Source organism: Giraffa tippelskirchi, chromosome 10 (genome assembly GCF_054371585.1).
Source record: "Giraffa tippelskirchi isolate mGirTip1 chromosome 10, T2T-mGirTip1v1.2.pri, whole genome shotgun sequence".
Lineage (NCBI taxonomy): Eukaryota > Metazoa > Chordata > Mammalia > Artiodactyla > Giraffidae > Giraffa > Giraffa tippelskirchi.
Window position 1 is genome coordinate 58189028 of NC_137284.1, and position 24582 is coordinate 58213609.

Below are 24582 nucleotides of genomic sequence, written 5' to 3' on the forward strand. Positions count from 1 at the left end.
AGTGGATGGTCAGTAAGTGTTCAACTGACAGTTACAAATGATGTCCAACCGTTTCACTGTAGGTTGTTGTTGTTTATTCCCTAAGTCATGTCTGACTCTTTTACGGCCCCATGGACTGTAGCCCGCCAGGCTCCTCTGTCCATGGAGTTTCCCAGGCAAGAATACTAGAGTGGGTTGCTATTTTCTTCTCCAGGGGATCTTCCTGACCCAGAGATCAAAACTGCAACTCCTGTTTAGCAGGCGGATTTGGACTCTTTACCATTGAGCCACCTGGTTTGTTTGTACCTCTAATTTGCATTGTAGAGATTCATTGATTTGGAAAAGTTTTTAAAAATCAAATACTTAAAACACATTAATACCACTCATTTTCTTTGCTATTTGCTACTGTTTAAGTTCTGTGGACATTTGAGGATTGGAAAACAGCTCTGCAAACCACAAAGAGGTCATGAATGTTGACAACACTGAATCACTCTGAAAAATAAGCACCTGCTCTTCTTATTTACAGTAATAACAAATGTCTGGTCTTTGTACAGGTCAAACAGGTTTTTTAGATTTTGCAAAAGGTAATTATTTGATATTAAGACTGTAGCTGTCTTTGGACTTTGGTAAAAAGATCTGAATCAAATATTGGGGGCTTCTGATATTATGATGATACTTTGGCTGAATATTAATAGAAAAAGTTTAGGTAGTAAGAAATGTTTCAGTGCAGTACACACCTACATATCATAGACATGTTTTCACTTGCAGTGAGTATGAGGAACAAGTCTAAGACAACATCTAGATTGCCACAAAATTATATACTTAATTATGCTGTTTTTAAAAATTATGTTTCAGTTAACCACTGAGGTAAAAAGCTGGTTAAATATATTAAAAACTTGGTAAAATAGAAAGTAAAGTATGCTAGCTGTTTACTTACATGCCTGCCCCCCACTCATATCAGGTTGTGAGTATCTTGTTAGCAGGAATTTTTTTTTTCAGATGGCATTTACCCTAGTATTTGGCCCATTACAGGTGTCAAATAACAAAAGATTGATTGCCTGATTTATATAACTCTAAACACCCTGGTGGCTCAGACGGTAAAGAATGTGTCTGCAGTGCAAGAGTCCTGGGTTCGATCCCTGGGTCAAGAAGATCCCTTGAAGAAGGGAATGGCAACCCACTCCAGTAATCTTGCCTAGAGAATTCCATGGGTAGAGGAGACTGGAAGGCTACAGTTCATGGGGTTGCAAAGAGTCAGACATGACTGAGAGACTAACACAAACACATATATGTTTTTAGACCTGTAAGGAAAATATGTTATTAACTACTGCCCAAATGAAACATAATTCAGGTAAAAATTCCAGCTCTGCATTGTCCAATATGGTAGTCACTAGATATATGTTAGCCACTGCTGCTAAGTCACTTCAGTCGTGTCCGACTCTGTGCGACCCCATAGATGGCAGCCCACCAGGCTCCACCATCCCTGGGATTCTCCAGGCAAGAACACTGGAGTGGGTTGCCATTTCCTTCTCCAGTGCATGAAAGGGAAAAGTGAAAGTGAAGTCGCTCAGTCGTGTCCGACTCTTAGCGACCCCATGGACTACAGCCTACCAGGCTCCTCCGTCCATGGGATTTTCCAGGCAAGAGTACTGGAGTGGGGTGCCATTGCCTTCTCCGATGTTAGCCACTAGAAATACTTAAATTAAAATTAATAGGGACAAAATAAAAGCTTCAGTTCCTCAGTGGCATAACCATATTTTAAGTGCTCAAAAGCCAAATGAGCTATGGGAACTTGAATAGGATTTGCATACTACTGTTGTGTAAAAATTGTATAAATCTTAATTATGTTGAATTGGTTCATGGTGCTTTTCAGGTCTACTATATCCTTCTCCTTTACTGTCTATTCATTCCACTCATTTTTGAGAGTTTGATATTGAAACTTCAACTAAAACTCTTAATTTTTCTACTTTAAAATAATTGCAATATATAGAGAAACTATATGTAACTTTGTTTTGTGATTTCCAAGTCTCCTGTAAAATGCTTTCATAATTTAAAAAAAATAAAAAAGAAAGAGGGAAAAAAGAAAAAAAATCCACATGAGGCTAGGAAGTACTATATTGGATAAAGCAGATATGAAACATTTCCTTCAAAGCAAAAGTTCCACTGGATAGCACTCTTCTAGATAGTGTGGCACTTTCTTCATGTGAATAAAAACAAAATCTCACCATGCTTATATGTAAATTCCAGTGTACACAGATGATTTTTGCAAATATGAATACCCTCGATTTTAAGGAGTCTTGGGAAGATCCCACCTACCATATATTTATCAATCTGTATATTTATAATAGTCTTATAACTCTTAATGGCTCGTTATGAGTTTTTAAATATATTTAATTGGCTATGGAGGAAAAAAGTCACCATAAACAAGTGGGTGTCATGCTTGTGCTTGCTGAATATTCAGATCCCACATACGAGCTTCCAGGTCCTGATCCGAAAGGTCTGAGGTATCTTAATGAAAATATATGATTAGATATCCCCATGTGATTCTGATGCACCTGGCCTACGGGTCAAGTACTGAAAATTCTAAGGATTATATTCTTGTTTTACTTATTAAAAAAAATATGCATTGACTTTCTATGTAATGGGTCCTATTCTAGGTACCATGGCTATAAAGACAAAGAAAGAGAAGGCACAAATGGAGAAGATATTTAGGAGGAAGAGGAAGAGAAGGGGAAGGAAAAGGAGAAGAAGAAAAGACAGGAGGAGGAAAGAGGAGAGAGGAGAATGGACTTGAGAGATAGGAAGAAAGGAAAATGGACAAACTTGATCGGATGCTGGGCCGGGCAATAAGCAAGAGAAAAGAGTCTGGGATGGCATTTAGCTTTCTGACTAAGGTTGGTAGCTACTAGGACCATTCATTTAAATAGGGAAACAGAAAGAAGAGCAATTTGAGGGAAAAGAAGATGTTTCACTTTTGATATATTGGACCTGTATGCTGCCTCTGGCACGTCAAAGTGGAGACATTTAGAAGGTAATTGTGTATACAGTGTTAGAGTCTTACAAATTTTGGATGTACCAGTGTCACATGAAACTATAGGAGTGAATGAAATCACACTGTAGAGAGAAGAAAAGGCTCAGAAAGTTAGGAATTTGGTGGACATAAGTATTTTAGGCAATCATTCTTAACTCTTTTGATTTATGACCTTTCTAAAAATTAGATGACTTCTAGAAAACGCCAAATTTCACAAGTTTACAAAATTCTGTAGTTTCCAAGGTGTTGAGACCCCTGTTGCTAAATCCCACAGATTTCAGGTTTCAAATGGTGAAAGAAGAAGGGAAGCCCATGAAGGACAGTGAGAAGGAAGCCAGATGGTAGGGAAACCGCATTTCTAATTCATGGAGGTGTGTTTGTCTGACTTAATGCAACAGTATATATAAACTTTTATAAACGGGTAATCTGCTTCTCTTTTATTCCTGTTTGTAAAATCCAGAAATCAAGAATGCACATTTAGAAGGATTGTACTGAATTCTCTTTTTCTTTATAGCCTCTCAGAGATAGCAACTGATTTCTCTCTCTATTCCTTGGGTTTTTTTTTCTTTGACTGTTAGAAACCATGGCTTAGTTAACTCAAAAAAGAGTTTCCTAGAATATATGATACACACAATGATATTCTCTTCCACACAAGTATAAAATAGGAGCAGAGCAAGGCTAACATGCATCTAGGTTTCATCGGGATCCCTGCCTTTTACGTTCCACTTACCTACAGAAGTGATGATGATGGTGAAGTGAGTTTCATCTCGCCTTCCAGTTATGTTGTTGTAAGCACAGCACACATAGTCAGTTGTCTTCTGGGCTATTTTCTCGGATGCAACTTCCAAGCGAGGCCCATGCTTAATGACGTATGTGGCATTGTTTGTCCTCTGGATCCAGGAGTAGGTGTTGGGAGGATAAGAGTCAGCAGAACAATCAAACAGGATGGCTTCTCCAATATCCACAGTGAACACTTCCCCTACTTTTAGTCCTCTATCAGAATTAACTCGAAGTCCATAAGGCCCATCTACATTAATTGAAAAGAGAAATATAGGGGTGACATAAATAATCACAATATAGTTATTGAGTTTGGGAGAGTTTAGCACTGTTTTATTTTCATGAAAGTCTTCATGTTAAACTTGGGCAATTAGGTCCTCATTTAGACTCCCAGTGAACGATAAGGACCTAAAAGTGTTTTATTCTGATATCCATGGAAAAGGAAGTCATTTGAGATGTGATTGAACTTGTCTGAAACAGTGAAAGCCTTGAAACTTAGGATACAATTTTACAGACACTGTTATCGTAATTGTGGTGCTAAGCTTTTGAGTCATGTATAGATAAATCTATGAGCTTGTTAGACAAATTCCATCTTTCTGAAACGGCAACTGTACTTAAAAGTAATTTTAAAATAGATTATGGCTACTTTCTCTTTGACAACTTTTCTTTGAGTATTATCTATTTTTATTCTAAGTGCTGGGACAGTTGATGCAAATATTTAAAAGTTACATAGTTTTACATGGAGCACAAATTTATGGAAAAAAGTATAGGAGTGTTCAATATTTTCATGACATTTTAAGAGTTTTAAAAAAGTTAAAAATTCATCCCCACAAGCTAAGTTTAGATTTCATTTGGAAAAAAATACATCTTCATTACCAACAATAAACTACTTAATCATGGATATCCCATGGTGTTTTTTCCTAACATAGCAATATTCCTGGAGCAGGTTGCTATTTCTATGGCACCAGATTGTCTGCAGATAAAGACACATTTTCCATTGATTTCTTCAGAGAACAGATAAGAAGAGAGTTAAAAATAATATTCCCCAGCTAGACAGGTTTTTCTCATTCATTTATATCCTGACTTCTAAAAACTTTAAGGTTTAGGTATTACTGTGCTCATATTTTAGCTGATCATACAGTATTTGTTGGCTGTTTGCCATCTGAAGGCACTTTAAGTACTTATGCAGACAACCACATTTAATCTTTAAAGCAACCATATGAGGTAATTGTTATTCCCATTATAAGGTGAAGGAAGAGATATTTAAAAAATTAATTTTCCCATAGTCACAAAGCTATTAAATAGCAGACCTAGGGTTCTAAAATATATGTATTTAATTATTCATATTACCTCTCCAAAAAAACTACCAAGTTATGTAACTTTCTTTTTCAAAACAGTGTCCATTTTTCTAACTGTATTATTTGTTGTACAATAAATTATTGTCTAATTACATATTAATTCTGTACTCAGTTAATCAAGTAGTCAAATCAAAAAATACTTATTTGAGAGATACTAAGTGCTCCATAATATATTTAATATGTGAGTGATAAAAAATGTATAAGACACAGTTCCTTCTCTCAAGGAATTTATAAACCGGATAAGGCTATTGATGGTTTGCTCAGAAATAACCTCATCTCAAACATGCTGATTTAAAAAAAAGTTACACCTGTTCATCTCTCATTGTGTGGAATAATAATACAATGTGATGATTAGAGAGTAGGATATCTGGGTTAAATTCTGACTTTTTCAATGATTAGCAAAATGTTCTTCAAAAGTCACTTAAAGCTTTTGGGGTCTCACTTTCCTCACCTTTGCTATAAAAAGATTGACTGGATGACTGGCTGCCAATCTTGCTATCTTTGAAATGCCATGATTCATGCCAGGCTTGTTATTTTGGATACTGGCAAGTCAACCTCAAATTTGCAGATTCCCAGAGTGGTTCTCCATTACATCAGCATTTTCTGACCAATCTACCACTGGGGAGACAAACTTCCTAAGATACAACAGAAACTGAAGGTACATAGCAATAAATTATATTTAGCTAGAGGACATACACTTTACACATATCTGCTTCCTAAAGACACAGAGGCATCCGAAGGAAACCTATGCATTTATATTAATATATATACATGAGATAATCCTGCTTTTAGAAAGCAAACATAGAAGTACCTTTATTTTTTTTTTTCAAGTTGAATCATTTTATTATTCGTTTCTTTACCAAAAGGAGATGAATTGCATGCATGAGTATCTTCCTTTCATGCATTCCATTCCCACTTTCTCCCAAACATTGAATGACCAAGAACCCTCTCCACTTTCTAAGACCAAGCAATAATTTTCAACAAACCCATTCTAAATTCCTTTAAATTCAAAGTAATCAGGAACTGGAGATGGAGGATTCAAGTGCAGAGAAATGAATGCTCCTTTCCTGGGACTGTACTAGAACTCTCATATTGTTTTCTCATTTCATGCTGTGATACAGTCTCAGGGTAGAATTATGTGTTGCAAAACCACTGAATAGTTAGTTGTGTAATGGGGATGAAAAGTTGTTTTCATTCATTCAACTAAAATCAATACTGAGATGTTACAGCATGCATGATACTGTTCTAGGCACTGTGAGGAGAACTGAGGTGTTGTATACATGGTTCCTGTTGCTATTATCTCAGCTCCAGTGCAGCAGCAGGGTCCCCTCAAGTTGACAGCACTGATAGAATACTAGGGAAGCCAAGGTCACTGTCTGGCGGACACTGGTTATGGTTCACATCATAGGAAACCAATGGGAGGAATCAACAGAGGTTTGGAGTAGCAGAAGACCCCAGTCTGTCACAAAGACTGAAGCCTGGGAGCATTTCTGAGAGCAGAGCAAGGCAGGCTTGAAAAAGAGAAGTGTGGTCATTCAGTAAAAGTTTCTGTCTTTCTACTTGTTTTCAGGGTTTATAGAATATGAGTATAAAAACAAATTGAGAACACACATAATGATGATAAATATTGCTTTCAAAGTTTGCTGACATTACTCAAAATTTCTTTGGGAACTTTCCATTTGGAATCACTTTAGGACTGCTTCCCTGGTGGTTCATGTAGCAACAAGTCCACCTGCAATGCAGGAGACCTGAGTTCGATCCTGAGATCAGGAAGATCCCCTGGAGAAGGGCCTGGCAACCCACTCCAGTATTCTTGCCTGGAGAATTCCATGGACAGAGGAGTCTGGCAGGTTACAGTTCATGAGGTGGCAAAGAGTCAGACATGACTGGATGACTAATACTTTCACTTTCTCACAACATAATGGTGTATTCTTAAAAGCAGTAATTCTTACATTTTGGAGAATGGGTTTGATTTGCAGAGGAAGCCCACAGTAATTTAAAGTGAAGGCTGGTGAATAAGGTTGATTATCTAATTTAATAATCACTCTAGTTTCAAATAAAACATGTTTCTAAAGAAAGGAATCTGATTGTCCTTATTCATCTGCCCTATACTCATTTTTATTTTGATTTTGCTACTTCCTCATTTATTGGATTTCATGATTAGCATAATCTTTTCTCTTCTGTCTGTCTTAATTATCTGCTCTATCTGGGTCTTCAGAGTTAGTATCAACTATCTCAAACATTCTCAGTCCCCACACAAGCACCTCTTTCAGTTCTCGGAACCTAACACTTTGATGAATTGAAGTTCCTTGGTTCTGATATGATTCATTAAAATTCAGCATATTTTACCTGATTTTATAAGAAATACATTTCACTGCAGAAAATCCTAAAATTCCAGAGAGGCATGAAGATGAAAACTCATTGTTTTCATCTCAGAGAATGAACATCCATATTTCAGTGTATGATCTTTAAGCCTTTTTCCTTTCTTTTTTTTTAAATTAATTTATTTATTCTTTTTGGTCCCAGTAGGTCTTTGCTGTTGCACATGGGCTTTCTTTAGGTGCAGTGAGTGGGAGCCACTCTCTAGTTGCAGTGCACAGGCTTCTCATTTCGGTGGCTCTTTTGTTGCGGAGCTTGGGCTCAAGGTGAGTGGGCTTCAGTAGTTGTGGCACACGGGCTTAGTTGCTCCATGGCATGTGGGATCTTCTTGGACCAGGGATCAAACCTATGTCCCCTGCATCAGCAGGCAGATTCTTAAGCAGGAAAGTCCTAAGTCTTTTTTCTTTACCCACTGTCTCTCTCTTTCACGCACACAGATGGACTTCTTTATCTATCACATTTACATACTGCTTACAATCTACTTTCTTCTGACTACACTACGATGCTATTTTCTTCTTCATTACCACGTCAAGCTGACCATCGTTACTTTAAAATGCAGCCTAGCATATTATTCATGGCATGAGCAATCCAACTGAGGATATTTGGAGTGATTCAACCAGTGTGGCCTCTGACATTGAAGATGAAAACAGATGGATAATTCTATTTTGACTGTGGTTCAGTTTCTTGCCCTTGGCAGAGAACTGCCAATAGAAATGAACCCTTTGCCTCAGGAATGGGCGTTTACTGAGTGACTTGTAAGATCATATATCATCTGTTCTGTTTAACAATTTATGGCTGGGTGGGAACAGAACCTCGATTTCCATCATGATGTTGCCTGTCATCCTGTTTGGGAGCAGGTGGTGAGTATTTACAGTGAATGACCCTTTTTTCTTTCATATTTATCACTTAGAGCACTTCCCCATGAGCAGTGCCATATGTCGCACACAAAATGCAGTGGTTACTGGGTTATAGTTTACAACACAGATGGGCATACACATTTCGTGAACTGCAAGTAGATACCTGCCTGTATTACTGGCTTGACATTGTATTCCACCAAGGCCAACACCAGGTTATGCCATCATAACCTTAACAATACACTGTCACTCTTGACTTTGTTATACTTTTTTTCTGCCAAAATAAAAAGCAATTCCTGTTTTTGTGATGGAAACTGTCATAGAAACAGCACCTCAAGAAAACAGAAGAGGTGATTCATGCTGAAATTCTAAATTAAGATTGAAATATCACATTTACTACATTATCGAGGAACTTTGCTAAAGGTCAGAAAAAACAAACAAAAGCAAATGGAGGGCAGCGTGAAGGCCCTGTTGAGAGGAAGAGCCCAGTCGTGTGGCGCTGCGAAACGGCCGAAGCAGGCAATGGGTGATACCAGAGCCACTCTGGAGCAGTCGGGGGCTGGTGGCTCTTTAGATGACATCGAGGGGTCCCCTAGAGGACGAGGAGGCATCTCCAAATAGATGAAAGTCCTTTATTGGATTCTGGGTGTCTGAGCAGAGGGAGGAGCCTTGGGGATGTCCGTTTGGCCCTGACTTCAGAGAAGCCCCTGAGGAAGAATGAGAGAAAGAAACAGGATCCTGAAGGGTGACTGAGAGGATGCTCCACTGGTTAAGGGGTCTGTTGTGTGATTTCTGCATAGATATTAGAGGGTGAAACTGTGAAAAACCCACCAGAATCCTCAGGATGCTCGTGTTATGACAGGTTACATCCTCCTGCCTTGGCCAGGATTGCAGGGCCTCAAAGAGTAGCCCTTGGCAGCCAGGTCTTTCCTCTGATCCAGCATCCCACAGGCTACCCTGACAGTTAACCAAAAACGGAGTGCCAGAAGAGGAAGCCCATTACATTCTAAATCCACATATGTTGGAGCAGCCTCATCCACACAGTCCTCTTATGAACATTTCACCACGTGCATGGTGGAGGTTACAGTCTTCCATTGCATTCAAGAGTGTTCCCCAGAAAGATCTGGAGCTGGCAGATGAGAACCTGTAGTCTCTTAGCTGGTCTTGTTCCTGTGTGTCTCACTGTGTGAGCATCTTGTGCTGGTTGTAGGTTCCGTCACCTAGCCCTGGTTTAGTCGTCACTTCACCGGTAACGAACCATGTGCCTCTTCCTTCTGGTTGTGCTCGTTAATACAGATAGTTTTGTAAGCAGCAAGCTTGAGGTACGACAATTTACAGCAGTTTTTTGCATGGTAAAAGTCCCTCACAATTTCTGACTGTTGGAAGAACTTGAAGAAGGCCAGAAAGGAGTAGGAGATGGCAGAGTTAGCTGGGGTCTATAAGATGATGAAGATGTGACACTTACAAGATGGACATGGATGATAATTGGGCCTCCAAGAACAATTTATGAAAACCAAATATACAACCTTAAAATAGAATGTGTACCTAAATACCCAAAGCACCCCCCTTTGTAAGATTTGTAACAAAAATTAATATGAATGGAGTTAATAGTTATAATGGAGTGGTGGACCCAAAAGCCATATCAGTGCTAGCAAAATGGCAGAATTCGTACAGCATCAAAGTTGTTCTGCAAGAGCTTCAGCGCCTAATGATGTCTAAAGAAAATATGAAACTCCCTCAGCTGCCTGAAGGACAGTGTTACAGCAATTAATCAAAAAGAAAACCACAGGCCCTCCCCTGGCCCTCGTTCGATTTAAGCAGTCTTCATTTTCCACAGTAGCAAATTTTCTAGATACATCTTTTAGACCTCAAAGTACAGGAAAGAAAGCTCTCATTCAAAGGCAGTTTATCTTAAGATACCATTCAGTTCAGTCACTCAGTCATGTCCGACTCTTTGCGACCCCATGGACTACAGCACGCCAGGCCTCCCTGTCCATCACCGACTCTCTGAGCTTGCTCAAACTCATGTCCATCCAACCATCTCATCCTCTATTGTCCCCTTCTCCTCCCACCTTCAATCTTTCCCAGCATCAGGGTCTTCCAACCAGTGAGTTCTTCGCATCAGATGGCCAAAGTATTGGAGTTTCAGCTTCAGCCTCAGTCCTTCTAATGAATATTCAGGACTGATTTCCTTTAGGATGGACTGGTTGGATCTCCTTACTGTCCCAGGGACTCTCAAGAGTCTTCTCCAACACCACAGTTCAAAAGCATCAATTCTTCGGTGCTCAGTTTTCTTTATAGTCCAACTCTCACATCCATACATGACTACTGGAAAAACCGTAGCTTTGACTAGACAGATCTTTGTTGGCAAAGTAGTGTCTCTGCTTTTTAATGTACTATCTAGGTTGGTCATAACGTTTCTTCCAAGGAGCACGCATCTTTTAATTTCATGGCTGCAGTCACCATCTGCAGTGATTTTGGAGCCCCCCCCAAATAAAGTCTGTCACTGCTTCCATTGTTTCCCCATCTATTTGCCATGAAGTGATGGGACCGGATGCCATGATCTTAATTTTCTGAATGTTGAGTTTTAAGCCAACTTTTTCACTTTCCTCTTTCACTGTCATCAAGAGGCTCTTTAGTTCTTTGCTTTCTGCCATAAGGGTGGTGTCATCTGCATATCTGAGGTTACTGATATTTCTCCTGGCAATCTTTATTCCAGCTGGTGCTTCATCCAGTCCAGCATTTTGCATGATGTACTCTGCATATAAGTTAAATAAGCAGGGTGACAATATACAGCCTTGATGTACTCCTTTCCCAATTTGGAACCAGTCTGTTGTTCCATGTCCAGTTCTAACTATTGCTTCTTGACCTGCATACAGATTTCCCAGGAGGCAGGTCAGGTTGTCTGGTATTCCCATTTCTTGAAGAATTTTCCAGTTTGCTGTGATCCACACAGTCAAAGGCTTTGGCATAGTCAATAAAGCAGAAATAGATGTTTTTCTGGAACTCTCTCACTTTTTCGATGATCCAGTGGATGTTGGCAATTTGATCTCTGGTTCCTCTGCCTTTTCTAAATCCAGCTTGAACATCTGGAAGTTCACGGTTCACTTATTGTTGAAGCCTAGCCCTGAAGGATTTGAGCATAACCTGGCTAGCCTGTGAAATAAGCGCAGATGTATGGTAGTTTGAACAATCTTTGGCCTCTGTTGAGTTCTTAATCTGTGTTAAGTGTTGCCTTAGGGACACAAAGGGATACAAAGGTGAATAACACAGAGATCCTATTTTTCCTGAGATGCTTATGAGTGGAAGAGGCTCATGGAGAGTAAGTGCTGGGGAGAGATGGGCATGGGGTGCTGCAGCTGCACAGCAAACCTCTTAGGGGTGCTGAGGGGGTGAGACAAGATGGGTGGCAGGTGAGCCTTTCTGAAGAAGATGATATTATGATGGGTGTAAATAGGTGAAGGAAGGAAAGTGAGAACGGTTTCCATTAAATGATAAAGATTATAAGCATGTTGATGCCATATCAGTAAGATAATGACAGATCTTCAGCCTACATATTTTATTTAATTCTTAAAGACTCAAACCAAAAAGAAAACAAAAAGAAATAAGAAAATATGGCTAACATAGTCATTTTATGGAAAAAATGACCATGTGTTGTGTTTCTATATGTTATATGATAGGTTTTTGTTTTTCAGTCACTAAGTCTGACTGCAGCATGCCAGTTTCCTCTGTTCTTCACTATCTCCCAGCTGCTGCTGCTGCTGCTGCTAAGTCGCTTCAGTCGTGGCCGACTCTGTGCTACCCCATAGACGGCAGCCCACCAGGCTCCTCCATCCCTGGGATTCTCCAGGCAAGAACACTAGAGTGGGTTGCCATTTCCTTCTCCAATGCATGAAAGTGAAAAGTGAAAGTGAAGTCGCTCAGTCATGTCTGACTCTTCACGACCCCATGGCCTACAGCCTACCAGGCTCCTCCGTCCATGGGATTTTCCAGGCAAGAGTACTGGAGTGGGTTGCCATTGCCTTCTCTGCTATCTCCCAGAGTTTGTTCAAATTCATGTCCACTGATTCAGTGATGGTATCCAACCATCTCATCCTCTGCTGCTCTCTTCTCCTTTTGCCTTCAATCTTTCCAAGCAACAAGGTCTTTTCCAATGAGTTGGATCTTCGAGTCAGGTGACCACAGTATTGGAACTTCACCTCCAGCATCAGTCCTTCCAATGAATATTCAGGGTTAATTGCCTTTAGGATTGACTGGTTTGGTCTCCTTGCTGTCCAAGAGACTCTCCAGAGTCTTCTCCAGGACCACAATTTGAAAGCGTCAACTCTTCGGTGCTCAGCCTTCTTTATGGTCCAACTCTCACATTCATACATGACTACTGGAAAAACCATAGCTTTGACTATATGGACATTTGTTGGCAAAGTGATGACTCTGTCTTTTAGTACGTTGTCTAGGTTTGTCATAGTTTTCCTTCCAAGAAGCAAGCATATTTGGATTTCATGGCTGCAATCACCATCCGAAGTAACGTTGGAGCCCAAGGAAAAAAACTGTCACTGCTTCCACTTTTTCCCTTTCTATTTGCCATGACATGATGGGACCAGATGCCACTATCTTAGTTTTTTTAATGTTGACTTTCAAGCTGGTTTTTTCACTTTCTGCTTTCACCCTAATCAAGAGGCTCTTTAGTACCTCTTCACTTTCTGCCATTAGAGTGGTATAATCTGCATATTTGAAGTTGTTGATATTTCTCCCAGCAATCTTGATTCCAGCTTGAGATTCATCCAGCCTGGCATTTTGCATCATGTATACTGCATAGAAGTTAAATGAGCAGGGTGACAATATACAGCCTTGACGTATTTCTGTCTCAATTTTGAACCAGTCTGTTGTTACATGTCCAGTTCTAATTGTTGTTTCTTGACCCACATGCAGGTTTCACAGGAGACAGGTAAGGTGGTCTGGTATTCCCATCTCTTTAAGAATTTTCCACAGTTTGTTGTGATTCACACACTCAAAGGCTTTAGTGTAGTCAATGAAGCCGAAGTAGATGTTTTTCAGGAATTCCCTTGCTTTCTCTGTGATTCAGCAAACGTTGGCAACTGGTCTCTGGTTCCTCTGCCTTTTCTAAACCCAGCTCATACATCTGGAAGTTCTCAGTTTATGTACTGCTGAAGCCTAGCCTGAAGGATTTTGAGAATAAACTGGCTAGCCTGTGAAATAAACGCAGTTGTATGGTAGTTTGAACAATCTTTGGCACTTCACTTCTTTGGAATTAGAATGAAAATTGACCTTTTCTAGTCCACTGGCTACTGCTAAATTTTTCAAATTTGCTGACGTATTGCATGCAGAACTTTAATAGCATCATCTTTTAGAATTTTAAACAACTCAGCTGTAATTCCATTACCTCAACTAACTTTGTTTGTAGTATTGCTGCCTAAGGTCCACTTGACTTTACACTCCAGGATGTCTGGATCTAGGTGAGTGACCATATCATCGTGGTTATCCGGGTCATTAAGACCTTTTTTGTACAGTTCTTCTGTGTATTCTCGTCACCTCTTCTTAATCTCTTCTGCTTCTGTTAGGTCCATACTATTTCTATCCTTTATTGAGCCCATCTTTGCATGATATGTTCCCTTGGTACCTCTAGTTTTCTTGAAGAGATCTCTAGTCTTTCCCATTTTACTGTTTCTTTGCATTGTTCATTTAAGAAGGCTTCTTATCTCTCCTTGCTATTCTCTGAAACTGCATTCAGTTGGGGTATATCTTTCCCTTTCTTCCTGGCCTTTTGCTTTTCTTCTTTCCTCAGCTATTTGTAAAGCTTCAGACAACCACTTTGCCTTCTTGCATTTCTTTTCTTTGGGATGGTACTGGTCACTGCCTCCTGTATAATGTTATGAACCTCCATCCATAGTTCTTCAGGAACTCTGTCTATCAGATCTAACCCCTTGAATCTATTAGTCACCTCCAGTGTATAATAATAAGGGATTTGATTTAGGTCATACTTGAAAGGCCTAGTGGTTTTCCCTACTTTCTTCAACTTAAGCCTCAATTTTGCAATAAGGAGCTCATATCTGAGCCACAGTCAGTTCTGGTCCTGTTTTTGCTGACTGTATAGAGCTTCTCCATCTTCGGCTGCAAAGAATATAATCAATCTGATTTCAGTATTGACCATCTAGTGATGTCCATGCATAGAGTCGTGTCTTGTGTTGTTGGAAGAGGGTGTTTGCTATGACTAGTGTGTTCTCTTGGCAAAATTCTTCTTAGCCTTTGTGCTGCTTCATTTTGTACTCCAAGGTCAAACTTGTCTGTTACTTCAGGTATCTCTTGACTTCCTACTTTTGCATTGCTATCCCCTATGATGAAAAGGACATCTTTTTTTGGTGCTAGTTCTAGATGTTGTAGGTCTTCATAGAACCATTAAACTCCAGCTTCTTTAGCATCAGTGGCTGGAGCATTGGATTACTTGGATTACACTGGATGACTTGGATTACTGTGATGTTGAATGGTTTGCCTTGGAAACAAACCGAGGTCATTATGTCATTTTTGAGATTGCACCAAGTACTGCATTTTGGACTCTTTTGCTGACTATGAAGGCTACTCCATTTCTTCTAAGGGATTCTTGTCCACAGTAGTAGATATAATGGTCACCTGAATTAAATTCACTAGTTGCTGTCCATTTTAGTTCACTGATTCCTAAGATGTCTGTGTTCAATCCTGCCATCTCCAGCTTGACCACATCCAATTTACGTTGATTCATGGACCTACCATTACAGGGTCCCATGCAATATTGTTCTTTATAGCATCGGACTTTACTTTCACCACCAGACACATCCACAACTGAGCGTTGTTTCTGCTTGGCCCAGCTGCTTCTTTTATTCTGGAGTTATTAGTAATTGCCTTCCACTCTTTCCCTAATAGCATACTGGACACCTTCCAACCTGGGGAGCTCATCCCCAGGGTCATATCTTTTTGCCTTCTCATATTGTTCATAGGGTTCTCCCAACAAGAATAGGTGAATGGTTTGCCAATTTCCTCCTCCATTGGACCACATTTTGTCAAAACTCTTCACTATGATCCATCCATCTTGGGTGGCCCTGCATGGCAAGGCCCATAGGTTCAGTGAGTTATACATGCCCCTTTGCCATGACAAGCCTGTGAATTATGGAGGGGTATATGATAGGTAGTAAATTGCTTAGCACAAAGAAGACCATGATGTTTGATTTTTTGAATCAAATCAAACCATGAGTGAATGAGTGAATAAATGAATGAATGAGTGAATAAGTGAAGGTCAAGAAGATGAGATGTTGACCCAGTGAAAGTTTTTGCATTTGAATGCAAAAATAATCAAGAAGATGTTAACACTATTCACAATTACTACATAGTATGAGTAAAAAAAAAAATCTTTCTTACATCATCTAGGTAATTCATCCTCACAATGTATAAGCGGAGCTCACATGGCAAAATTTTGTAAACGTGCTTCTTTCAACTACCTGACATTTGTCTTTACTCAAGACAGGCATTTCTCTGTGAGGTCTGCATAGATTATGTCTAAAAAGAATGTAGGGAATAAAGTTCAGTCTATAAATAAAAGATATGCTCTATAAAATCTGAACTATTCACGTGGGGATATTCTAATTCTTTCAAATAACACAGGAAAGGAAAGGAAATTTAGGAGTTTAAAGCCTTTATCGGTGTGATTATGGTTTTCCCTCCATTTAAATATTTTACACACTGTGTAACACCATTTTCTGTGATAACTGTAAGATTAGGGCATGAACATGTACATGTTGAAAGAAAGATCTTATTCAATATTTTTACTTTGTCAGATTAAAGTAAACTATATAGCAAAACAGAAGTGTATTTCAAGATCATGCAAATGACGTTTTCATGTATCTGTAATTGCTTATGAAATTTTCCCCAGGAATTTTTCATTTAAATTTATGGCTAAAGTTCAGAGATAGGTAAATAGATGGCAAGATAAAAAGGATTGATGTAAAGGAAATATTTTCATGTAGAAAAATGAAATGTGTTAAATAATGGTAATTTCTGGGGAAGAAAGTTCTTTTCAAAGTATTCTTTCAGTATTGTCTTTGCAGGTATCTTCTAAATCACCCAGGTTTTCCATAATTTCTTGATGTCATGTTGCCAATTACATCAGCGTAGTTTGGGCTCCAAGTGAAAAGGAAAAAAACAGGAAAAGCAAAACAGCTAATATTATTGAGTTTTTCCTATGTGCCACTCACTGCCTTCTTTACACATAAAATCCCACATAATCCTCCCCATTCCACTAGAGATAGGGTTTATTTAGCCTTACACTGGGACAGTGTTGATAAGGAGATGAGGAAATTGACACATAGAGTAATAATGGCAGAACCAAAGCTTTAACACAGGCAGTTTGAATTGACAGCTTAGACTCATAACACTGTGCTAAATGCTATACTCTCCAAAGGACATAGCACTTATTGGAGTCCATGTCGAAACAAAATATGATCAGGTTTTCGTCAGCGGACAAAGAATGCTCTAACACAATTTTATGCTGTCTCTTACTACACTGAGTGACTGTTTCTCTGAATTAATTTTTAGTTGATGATATCTGGCTGGTTTAATATCTTGTTTTCCATTTTGTACCTTTTCCATGTGAATGTAAATCGTTTAGACCAAATTATAAAGAACATCCTAAATAATGTAAGGATGTCTTTATATTGCCCTAGATTTGATTTCAATTGTCTGCTCCCATTTTCTTTCACTGTGTTCAGATAACTTGAATGCTTAGGTCTGTCCTCCCTGGCATTGAATGGAAGCTTAAATTTATGTCAGAATAACCTTATTCAGTCAAGAATATGACTACATATACAAATAGATAGTGCCAAATCCAAATTTTTCACTCTAATTCAATGCTAGTTGTGCAGATAGTCACAATTTATACTTTGTAAATCCACTTCTCTGTGTTTTAAGGCAGACAGAATATTTTCACACTGTTATCTGAATATAAAGCTATGTAAAACTACTATAAAAATATAGCTAAAGTCTAGCTGTGAAAACAATGTCACTGTTAAACACAATATAACTAGTGATTGCAATAAATCTTATATAATTTGTTTGAAGAGTGGTGTTTTGGTATTTTTTTGGTGAAAAACTATAATTTCTTTCTTCCTTTATACTCTTTAATACACTGATAATTTCTCCTCTATCTGCATGAAGGACTGGTTCATCTTTGAGACACTGAATTCTGAACTAGGTAGGACTAGCAGATAATCCTCTTTGGGTTCCCCTACACTAATGCTGAATTATACAGTGTATGAAGTTTTTTCTATTTCTATGTGAACAATATTTTTTTTGGAAAAAATGCTTTTAAGTTGCTCTTAAATGTGTTTAATTACTGCATGTAGCTCAAAATTGGTGACTTTTTTCTCTGTTCAGTTCAGTCGCTCAGTCGTGTCTGACTCTTTGTGACCCCATGAATTGCAGCACGCCAGGCCTCCCTGTCCATCACCAACTCCCAGAGTTTAACTAAACCCATGTCCATCGAGTCGGTGATGCCATCCAGCCATCTCATCCGCTGTCGTCCCCTTCTCCTCCTGCCCCCAATCTTTCCCAGCATTAGGTTCTTTTCCAATGAGTCAACTCTTCGCATGAGGTGGCCAAAGTATTGGAGTTTCAGCTTCAACATCAGTCCTTCCAGTGAACACCCAGGACTGATTTCCTTTCCGATGGACTGGTTGGATCTTTTTGCAGTCCAGGGGACTCTCAAGAGTCTTCTCCAACACCACAGTTCAAACGCATCAATTCTTCGGCACTCAGCGTTCTTCACTGTCCAACTCTCACATCCATACATGACCACTGGAAAAACCAAAGCCTTGACTAGACGAACCTTTGTTGGCAAAGTAATGTCTATGCTTTTAAATATGCTATCTAGGTTGGCCATAACCTTTCTTCCAAGGAGTAAGTGTCTTTTAATTTCATGGCTGCAGTCACCATCAGCAGTGATTTTGGAGCCCCCCAAAAATAAAGTTTGACACTGTTTCCACTGTTTCCCCATCTATTTCCCATGAAGTGATGGGACCAGATGCCATGATCTTAGTTTTCTGAATGTTGAGCTTTAAGCCAACTTTTTCACTCTCCTCTTTCATCAAAAGGCTCTTTAGTTCTTCTTCGCTTTCTGCCATAAGGGTTGTGTCATCTGCATATATGAGATTATTGATATTTCTCCCGGAAATCTTGATTCCAGCTTGTGTTTCTTCCAGCCCAGTGTTTCTCATGATGTACTCTGCATATAAGTTAAATAAGCAGGGTGACAATATACAGCCTTGACGTACTCCTTTTCCTATTTGGAACCAGTCTGTTGTTCCATGTCCAGTTCTAACTGTTGCTTCCTGATCTGCATACAGGTTTCTCAAGAGACAGGTCAGATGGTCTGGTATTCCCATCTCTTTCAGTATTTTCCACAGTTTATTGTGATCCACACAGTCAAAGGCTTTGGCATAGTCAATAAAGCAGAAATAGATGTTTTTCTGGAACTCTCTTGCTTTTTCGATGATCCATCGGATATTGGCAATTTGACCTCTGGTTTCTCTGCCTTTTCTAAAACCAGCTTGAACATCTGGAAGTTCATGGTTCACATATTGCTGAAGCCTGGCTTGGAGAATTTTGAGCATTACTTTACTAGTGTGTGAGATGAGTGCAATTGTGCGGTAGTTTGAGCATTCTTTGGCATTGCCTTTCTTTGGGATTGGAACAAAAACTGACCTTTTCCAGTCCTGTGGCCACTGCTGAGTTTTCCAGATTTGCTGGCATATCGAGTGCAGCACTTTCACAGCATCATCTTTGAGGATTTGAAATAGCTCAACTGGAATTCCATCACCTCCACTAGCTTTATTCGTAGTGATGCTTTCTAAGGCCCACTTGACTTCACATTCCAGGATGTCTGGCTCTAGGTGAGTGATCATACCATCGTGATTATCTGGGTCGTGAAGATCTTTTTTGTACAGTTCTTCTGTGTATTCTTGCCACCTCTTCTTAATATCTTCTGCTTCTGTTAGGTCCCTACCATTTCTATCCTTTATCGAGCCCATCTTTGCATGAAATGTTCCCTTGGTATCTCTAATTTTCTTGAAGAGATCTCTAGTCTTTCCCATTCTGTTGTTTTCCTCTATTTCTTTGCATTGATCGCTGAGGAAGGTTTTCTTATTTCTCCTTGCTATTCTTTGGAACTCTGCATTCAGATGGGAATATCTTTTTCTCTGTACAATAGGTTAATAAAATACATCCCACCTCCCTTTTTTCCTTTCCTATATATATTCTTTCTATAATTGTATGACATTTGTGATCTATCTTGAAAACATGCTCTCTAGATAAACATTTCTTGACGTACCCTAGAATATGTTTGTGCATTTATTTATAAAATATTCTGTAGTCTTCTAAAAAAATTGGAGCTTTGCTTAAAAAATAATTTTACTCATTGTTTACCAAGTGATGCCTGGTGTTCAAAGCTCCCTGCAATCTGACTGTGCTTTTCAAAGCTCTGCTTATGCCACTTAGCTTTTATGAAAGACCTGCATTAATACTGTTTTAGCTGACCAAGAGAAGTATGGAGAGGACTTTTGCTTTCTCAAAAAAAAGATGAGAAATGAAAAATAGCAGTAAGAGTTTGTTTTTCAGAAACTGTTTTAGAGGCAGTGGGCTCCCCAGCAGCAAAAGTGGCGCCACCAAACTCCTTCCCAGGGAACTACACTCAGTACTTCAGCATCAAGCCTCCATAGCTTTGAACTTTGTGGGCCCCTGTGTTTTATTTTGACTCACTTTTTGCAGGTCATAAGGTAATGCTTGTTTACTTTGCACCATTTTGATTCGTACAAGGTTTCAAAGGAACATTCGATTTTCCGACAGAGGGGGGTGGGGAAGCTGTATCTATTCCTTGCTGTATCCTATACTCCAGACAAAATGGACCACTTGCCAAATACTCTGACCTCTGCCAAGCATCTGAGCCTACTATCCCTAGTGCCTGAAATGTTTTTCCAGACATTTCTCCTTGCCTCCTTCAAATCCATCGTTCAAGGTCCATTTCAAATGTTACTTCCTACAACAAGCCTTCTCTCCAGCTAGAAGTAATGTGTTCCTTCTCTGAATTCCCAAAGACACGTAATATTGTAGTAATAATAGTAGCCAACAGTTATATACTGTTTACTATGGGCCTGTCACTGTGGGGCTTTCTTAGTGACTCAGATGGTAAAGAATCTGCCTGTAGTGCAGGAGACCCAGGTTCGATCCCTGGGTCAGGGAGATCCCCTAGAGAAGGAAATGGCAACCCACTCCAATATTCTTGCCTGGAGAATTCCATGGACAGAGCCACCTGGCAGGCTACAATCCAAAGGGTAGCAAAGAGTCAGACATGACTGAGCGACTCACACTGAGTCACTGTTCTAAGCAAGTTACATACAGTAACAGATTTAATCCAAATAATAACAGTACCTACGAAGTAGGTACTATCATTATCAACATTATATAGATGAGGAAACTGAGGCACAAGAGAGCTAAGGCAGTAGAAGCAGGATTTGAACCCAGCCCTTCCGTTCCAGAGTTCTGTGCCTACCCTATGTTTCTTTGTAGGCATTCCTACAGTATCTATGATGTTCTCATGGATTTCATTGTCACATTATCTCACTTCTGCTAAAATACTGGATAGCTTCCAGTTTTAAGAATCAGTATACCACGATCCTAGCCTGTGCAGTGTTCCCATTCCCTCTGATTTCTGGGTGGATTTGGCCACTGGGAATTCCTGGCAGAAGATTAGAATGAGGGAGGAGAAGAAGGCTGCGATATTTGTTCTCCTTGTTCCTTTCCTCATTCTGGCTGTTTCTTTCCACCAGAGGCCCCTGCTTTATGGAATTTTACTTTTCAAGGTTTCCAGTAACCTCTCCTTGCTCCTGTCCTTCTGGATCTAGGTGCAGAAACAGGTTTATTGGTAACAGTCTGGGTTTCTCCTACATCCCATTCACATCTTTGTACTTAGTCCCTTTGATTATCCTAACCTGTCATTTGTTAACTTTTGAAATCCAGATACAGCCAATAAACACATTAAAAGATTTTTGAAAAGAATCAATGGTTCCATTTTTCTTATCCTAATCTTGCTTAATGAAGCAGATCTTATTGTATACCTGCATCATACCACTATTACACTTCCCAGAAGCTGCTTTTCCGACCACATTTCTGGAGCTCAGTTTTATTGTTAAGCTTGCTCTAGCTTAAAAAAAACCTACATATGCTGGTGCTTTTCCTCAAAGAATTAATAACACACATTCTCAAGAAAGACTATCAATTTTCTATTGAAGAAAACAGAAGACAGATGTATTGATAACACAAACAGCCTCCACTTACTGAATGCCTGCTTGGTGTCAGTCACTGGCTACTTTTCAGACAGAATTTCATTTATTGTAGGGAAGTAGTTTTAACCATCTCCATTTTATAGATGAGGCCCAGAAAGGTCAAGGGACTTCTTAAGGTCACATATGTAGTGACAGAGCCCATTGCCTACTTAGGTCTGTCTACCTCCTAAGCACTTAAACAATAGTCTTTAGGGCCTTTCTGAGCATTATGAAGATACATTCGATGAGGGAGTAGATATATTTACAAGGCTTAATTCTACCCTTGTGGTGCAACCAGCTGAACCCTCCACACTCATGCCACAGGGTGAGAAGTTTTCCTTTGCCATGCCTTGTTTATTTTGTTATACTGCTATTGTGGGCATGCACTAAGTAAGCTATGATAGTAACTGATCAGACGGCTTCCCAATGTGATAAGCCATTGGTTCAACTTGGGGAGATTTTGCACATACCACTCCCTCTCTCCTGGACTCAGGGGACATATGGCAATGTCTAGAGACACTTTTAGTTGTCACAATTGGAGGGAAAGGTGCTACTGGTATGTAGCAGGTAGGGGCTAGGGAGCTGTTAAACATTCTATAATGCAAAGGACAAGTACCCACAACAAAGAGTTGTCCAGTCAAAATGTCATTAGGGTGGAGGCTGAGAAACCTTGTGTGAGGCTGAAAGTAGGATACAATGCTAAACATATTAGAGGTGGTGCTACAGAGTAGAGGTGATGGGGAAAAGTAATACAATCAAGAGAGATCTTGCATGGGTTGATGATGATCATATGACATGAACTGAAAAGTTTGGTGAACTTAACTTTGCACATGAGATTAAAATTACAACGATAACAATAGCAACTACAGCAACAGAAAAAAGAACCAAAGAAAAGTGAAACCTGAAATAATTACAGATTCGCTGAGAAGCTGAATAACTTGCTGCAGAATAATTATGTTTTCTCTGTGATCCTCTCTGCACCCTGCCTCTAAAATGGGGCTGAGAAAATGGGCAGAGAGACTAGCCACACCCTGGGCCATATTACCCACATATAATCTGGGAACATTCTTTCTCCCAGTGGTCAGCTCCAGAGCACATCCTTGTCCCATTTTATGATGAAAAACTCTCCCTCCTTGTGAGTGAATAAATCAGTGCCTTCTGCATGGTTCTGGGTTAAAGTCACAGAATGCACTGAGTCAGAGAATATACTCAAAAGACCAGGATCTCAACTGGATCTTTAGGAAACTGGGTTGTGCAAGTAACTATACTTCATGACAAGACCGTGCCTAGGAAGTATAATTGCAGCTAGCACTGCATTACAATAATGGTGAAAACCAAATGACATCTGGTATTGATGTTCTCTGTGACTACTCTGGTGAAAACTTTCCAGAAGAAAACTCAGGCAATCAGACAAGTCTGACTTTTGTGACCCCATAGACTGGGGCCCATCAGGCTCCTCTGTCCATAGTATTTTCCAGGCAAGAATACTGGAGTGGGTTGCCATTTCCTTCTCCAGGGGTATATAAATATATATACATTTAAAAAAACTTACAGTATATGGTAGGCATAATGATATCGCTTTCCATCTTACTGACAGGGTTCTTCACCAGGCAACTGTAATTCCCAATGTCTTCTTTGGTCACTGGAGCAATATGAAGGCTGTTGTTCTGAAGAGAGAAGGAGTTGGTGGAGCTGATGTGGACAGGCTTCCCATTCTTCAGCCACTGGTAAACCCGCCGGCTGCCCCCTTCCACGAGGCATGTCAGAGTCATGTTTCCCACATACTCCACAGCCCCAGAGGAAGGCTGAATCTGCACCACTGGTTTTGTGACAGGATCTGCAACATCAAAGCGAGAGAAATGATCTTTGTCACCCCAGGGTTATAATTAAAGTCTAGGAGGTCTTCTACATGTTTTAAATCCTAGGAAAATGATTCCAAAATTTTGTACTTTTTAAATGTAGACAGCTCAGGAAGTAATTAAAGAAGAGGATAAAAAAAAGTCATTACAAATAGAAAATGAGAATATAAAAATATCATTTATAGCAGAGATAACCAATTCTAGAACTTAATCTTCAAGAATTTTGTAACGAAAACCTTTAGTTTATAGATAATGCAGTTAGTGGTGAAGAACATCAGCTTTCTTATTTCCTGTTCATTGTACTCCACCTGACACGTAAAGGTTTACTCTCACAGGCAAAGTTAACATGGTTATTCCCCTCTCTTGATTTGTCCTGCTATCCCAAGAGCAATTGGTTGGGATAGATGTAGTGAACCCAAATTCCTATCCACTATCTGCAAAATACAAAGCTTAGACATACTATACTTTGGGGATATCAAGCAAAAGTTTTAAAGAATCATATTTTCACCATTTACTTTTCCTCCTATGTAAGTAAGCTAATTATATGTTTTAATTGCTGTGCATTTGCATTGCAGCATTATTTCAGTCACTGTACCATGTTAGTCTCTTTAACAAACCAAAGCCTATTATTAACTTTCCTTCTATGCAAAATTACAGGTCACACAGAGAGAGTAAGATGATAAATAAGTAACAGACAACTGGTTCCAGTGTTTAGCTTTGAATTCCTATCAGACTGTTAATTGAGGTTGATGCATCTTCTCAGCTAAATTTGTTTTGATTCATGTTCACTTGCATTTTACACTGGCAAATGTGCATTAGAGCACATACAGATTCAATCCTTCCACCCAGAGAAGACAAGAGAAAATGAAAGATAAGGAGAAAGGAGTTTGAAAAGCAAACTGAAGGAAAGCTGGGTAGCCCTGAAGGCTACAGCCTTTCTCAAGATGGAGGCAATCAAGATGTCCACTCAATTTAACCCTTTACATT

At 39.4% G+C, this 24582-nt stretch overlaps 1 protein-coding gene and 1 pseudogene across 15 annotated transcripts in view; one reads left to right on the forward strand and one right to left on the reverse strand.

Moving 5' to 3' along the window:
- Positions 1-24582, reverse strand: part of HEPACAM2 (HEPACAM family member 2) — an 86108-nt gene that overhangs the window by 45594 nt on the left and 15932 nt on the right. For all 15 annotated transcript variants that reach the window (XR_014066071.1, XR_014066072.1, XR_014066073.1 and 12 more), the window contains 2 exons: positions 23289-23573; positions 3741-4037 (listed from right to left, as the gene is read on the reverse strand). Coding sequence is in view for 8 of the 15 variants with exons in the window: in XM_081531448.1 (XP_081387574.1) it covers positions 3741-4037; positions 23289-23573 (582 nt within the window). In the remaining 7 variants the exon portion in view is untranslated. The remainder of the gene's footprint in view (positions 1-3740; positions 4038-23288; positions 23574-24582) is intronic.
- On the forward strand, positions 9638-10149 carry LOC145523926 (ubiquitin-conjugating enzyme E2 variant 1-like; annotated as a pseudogene).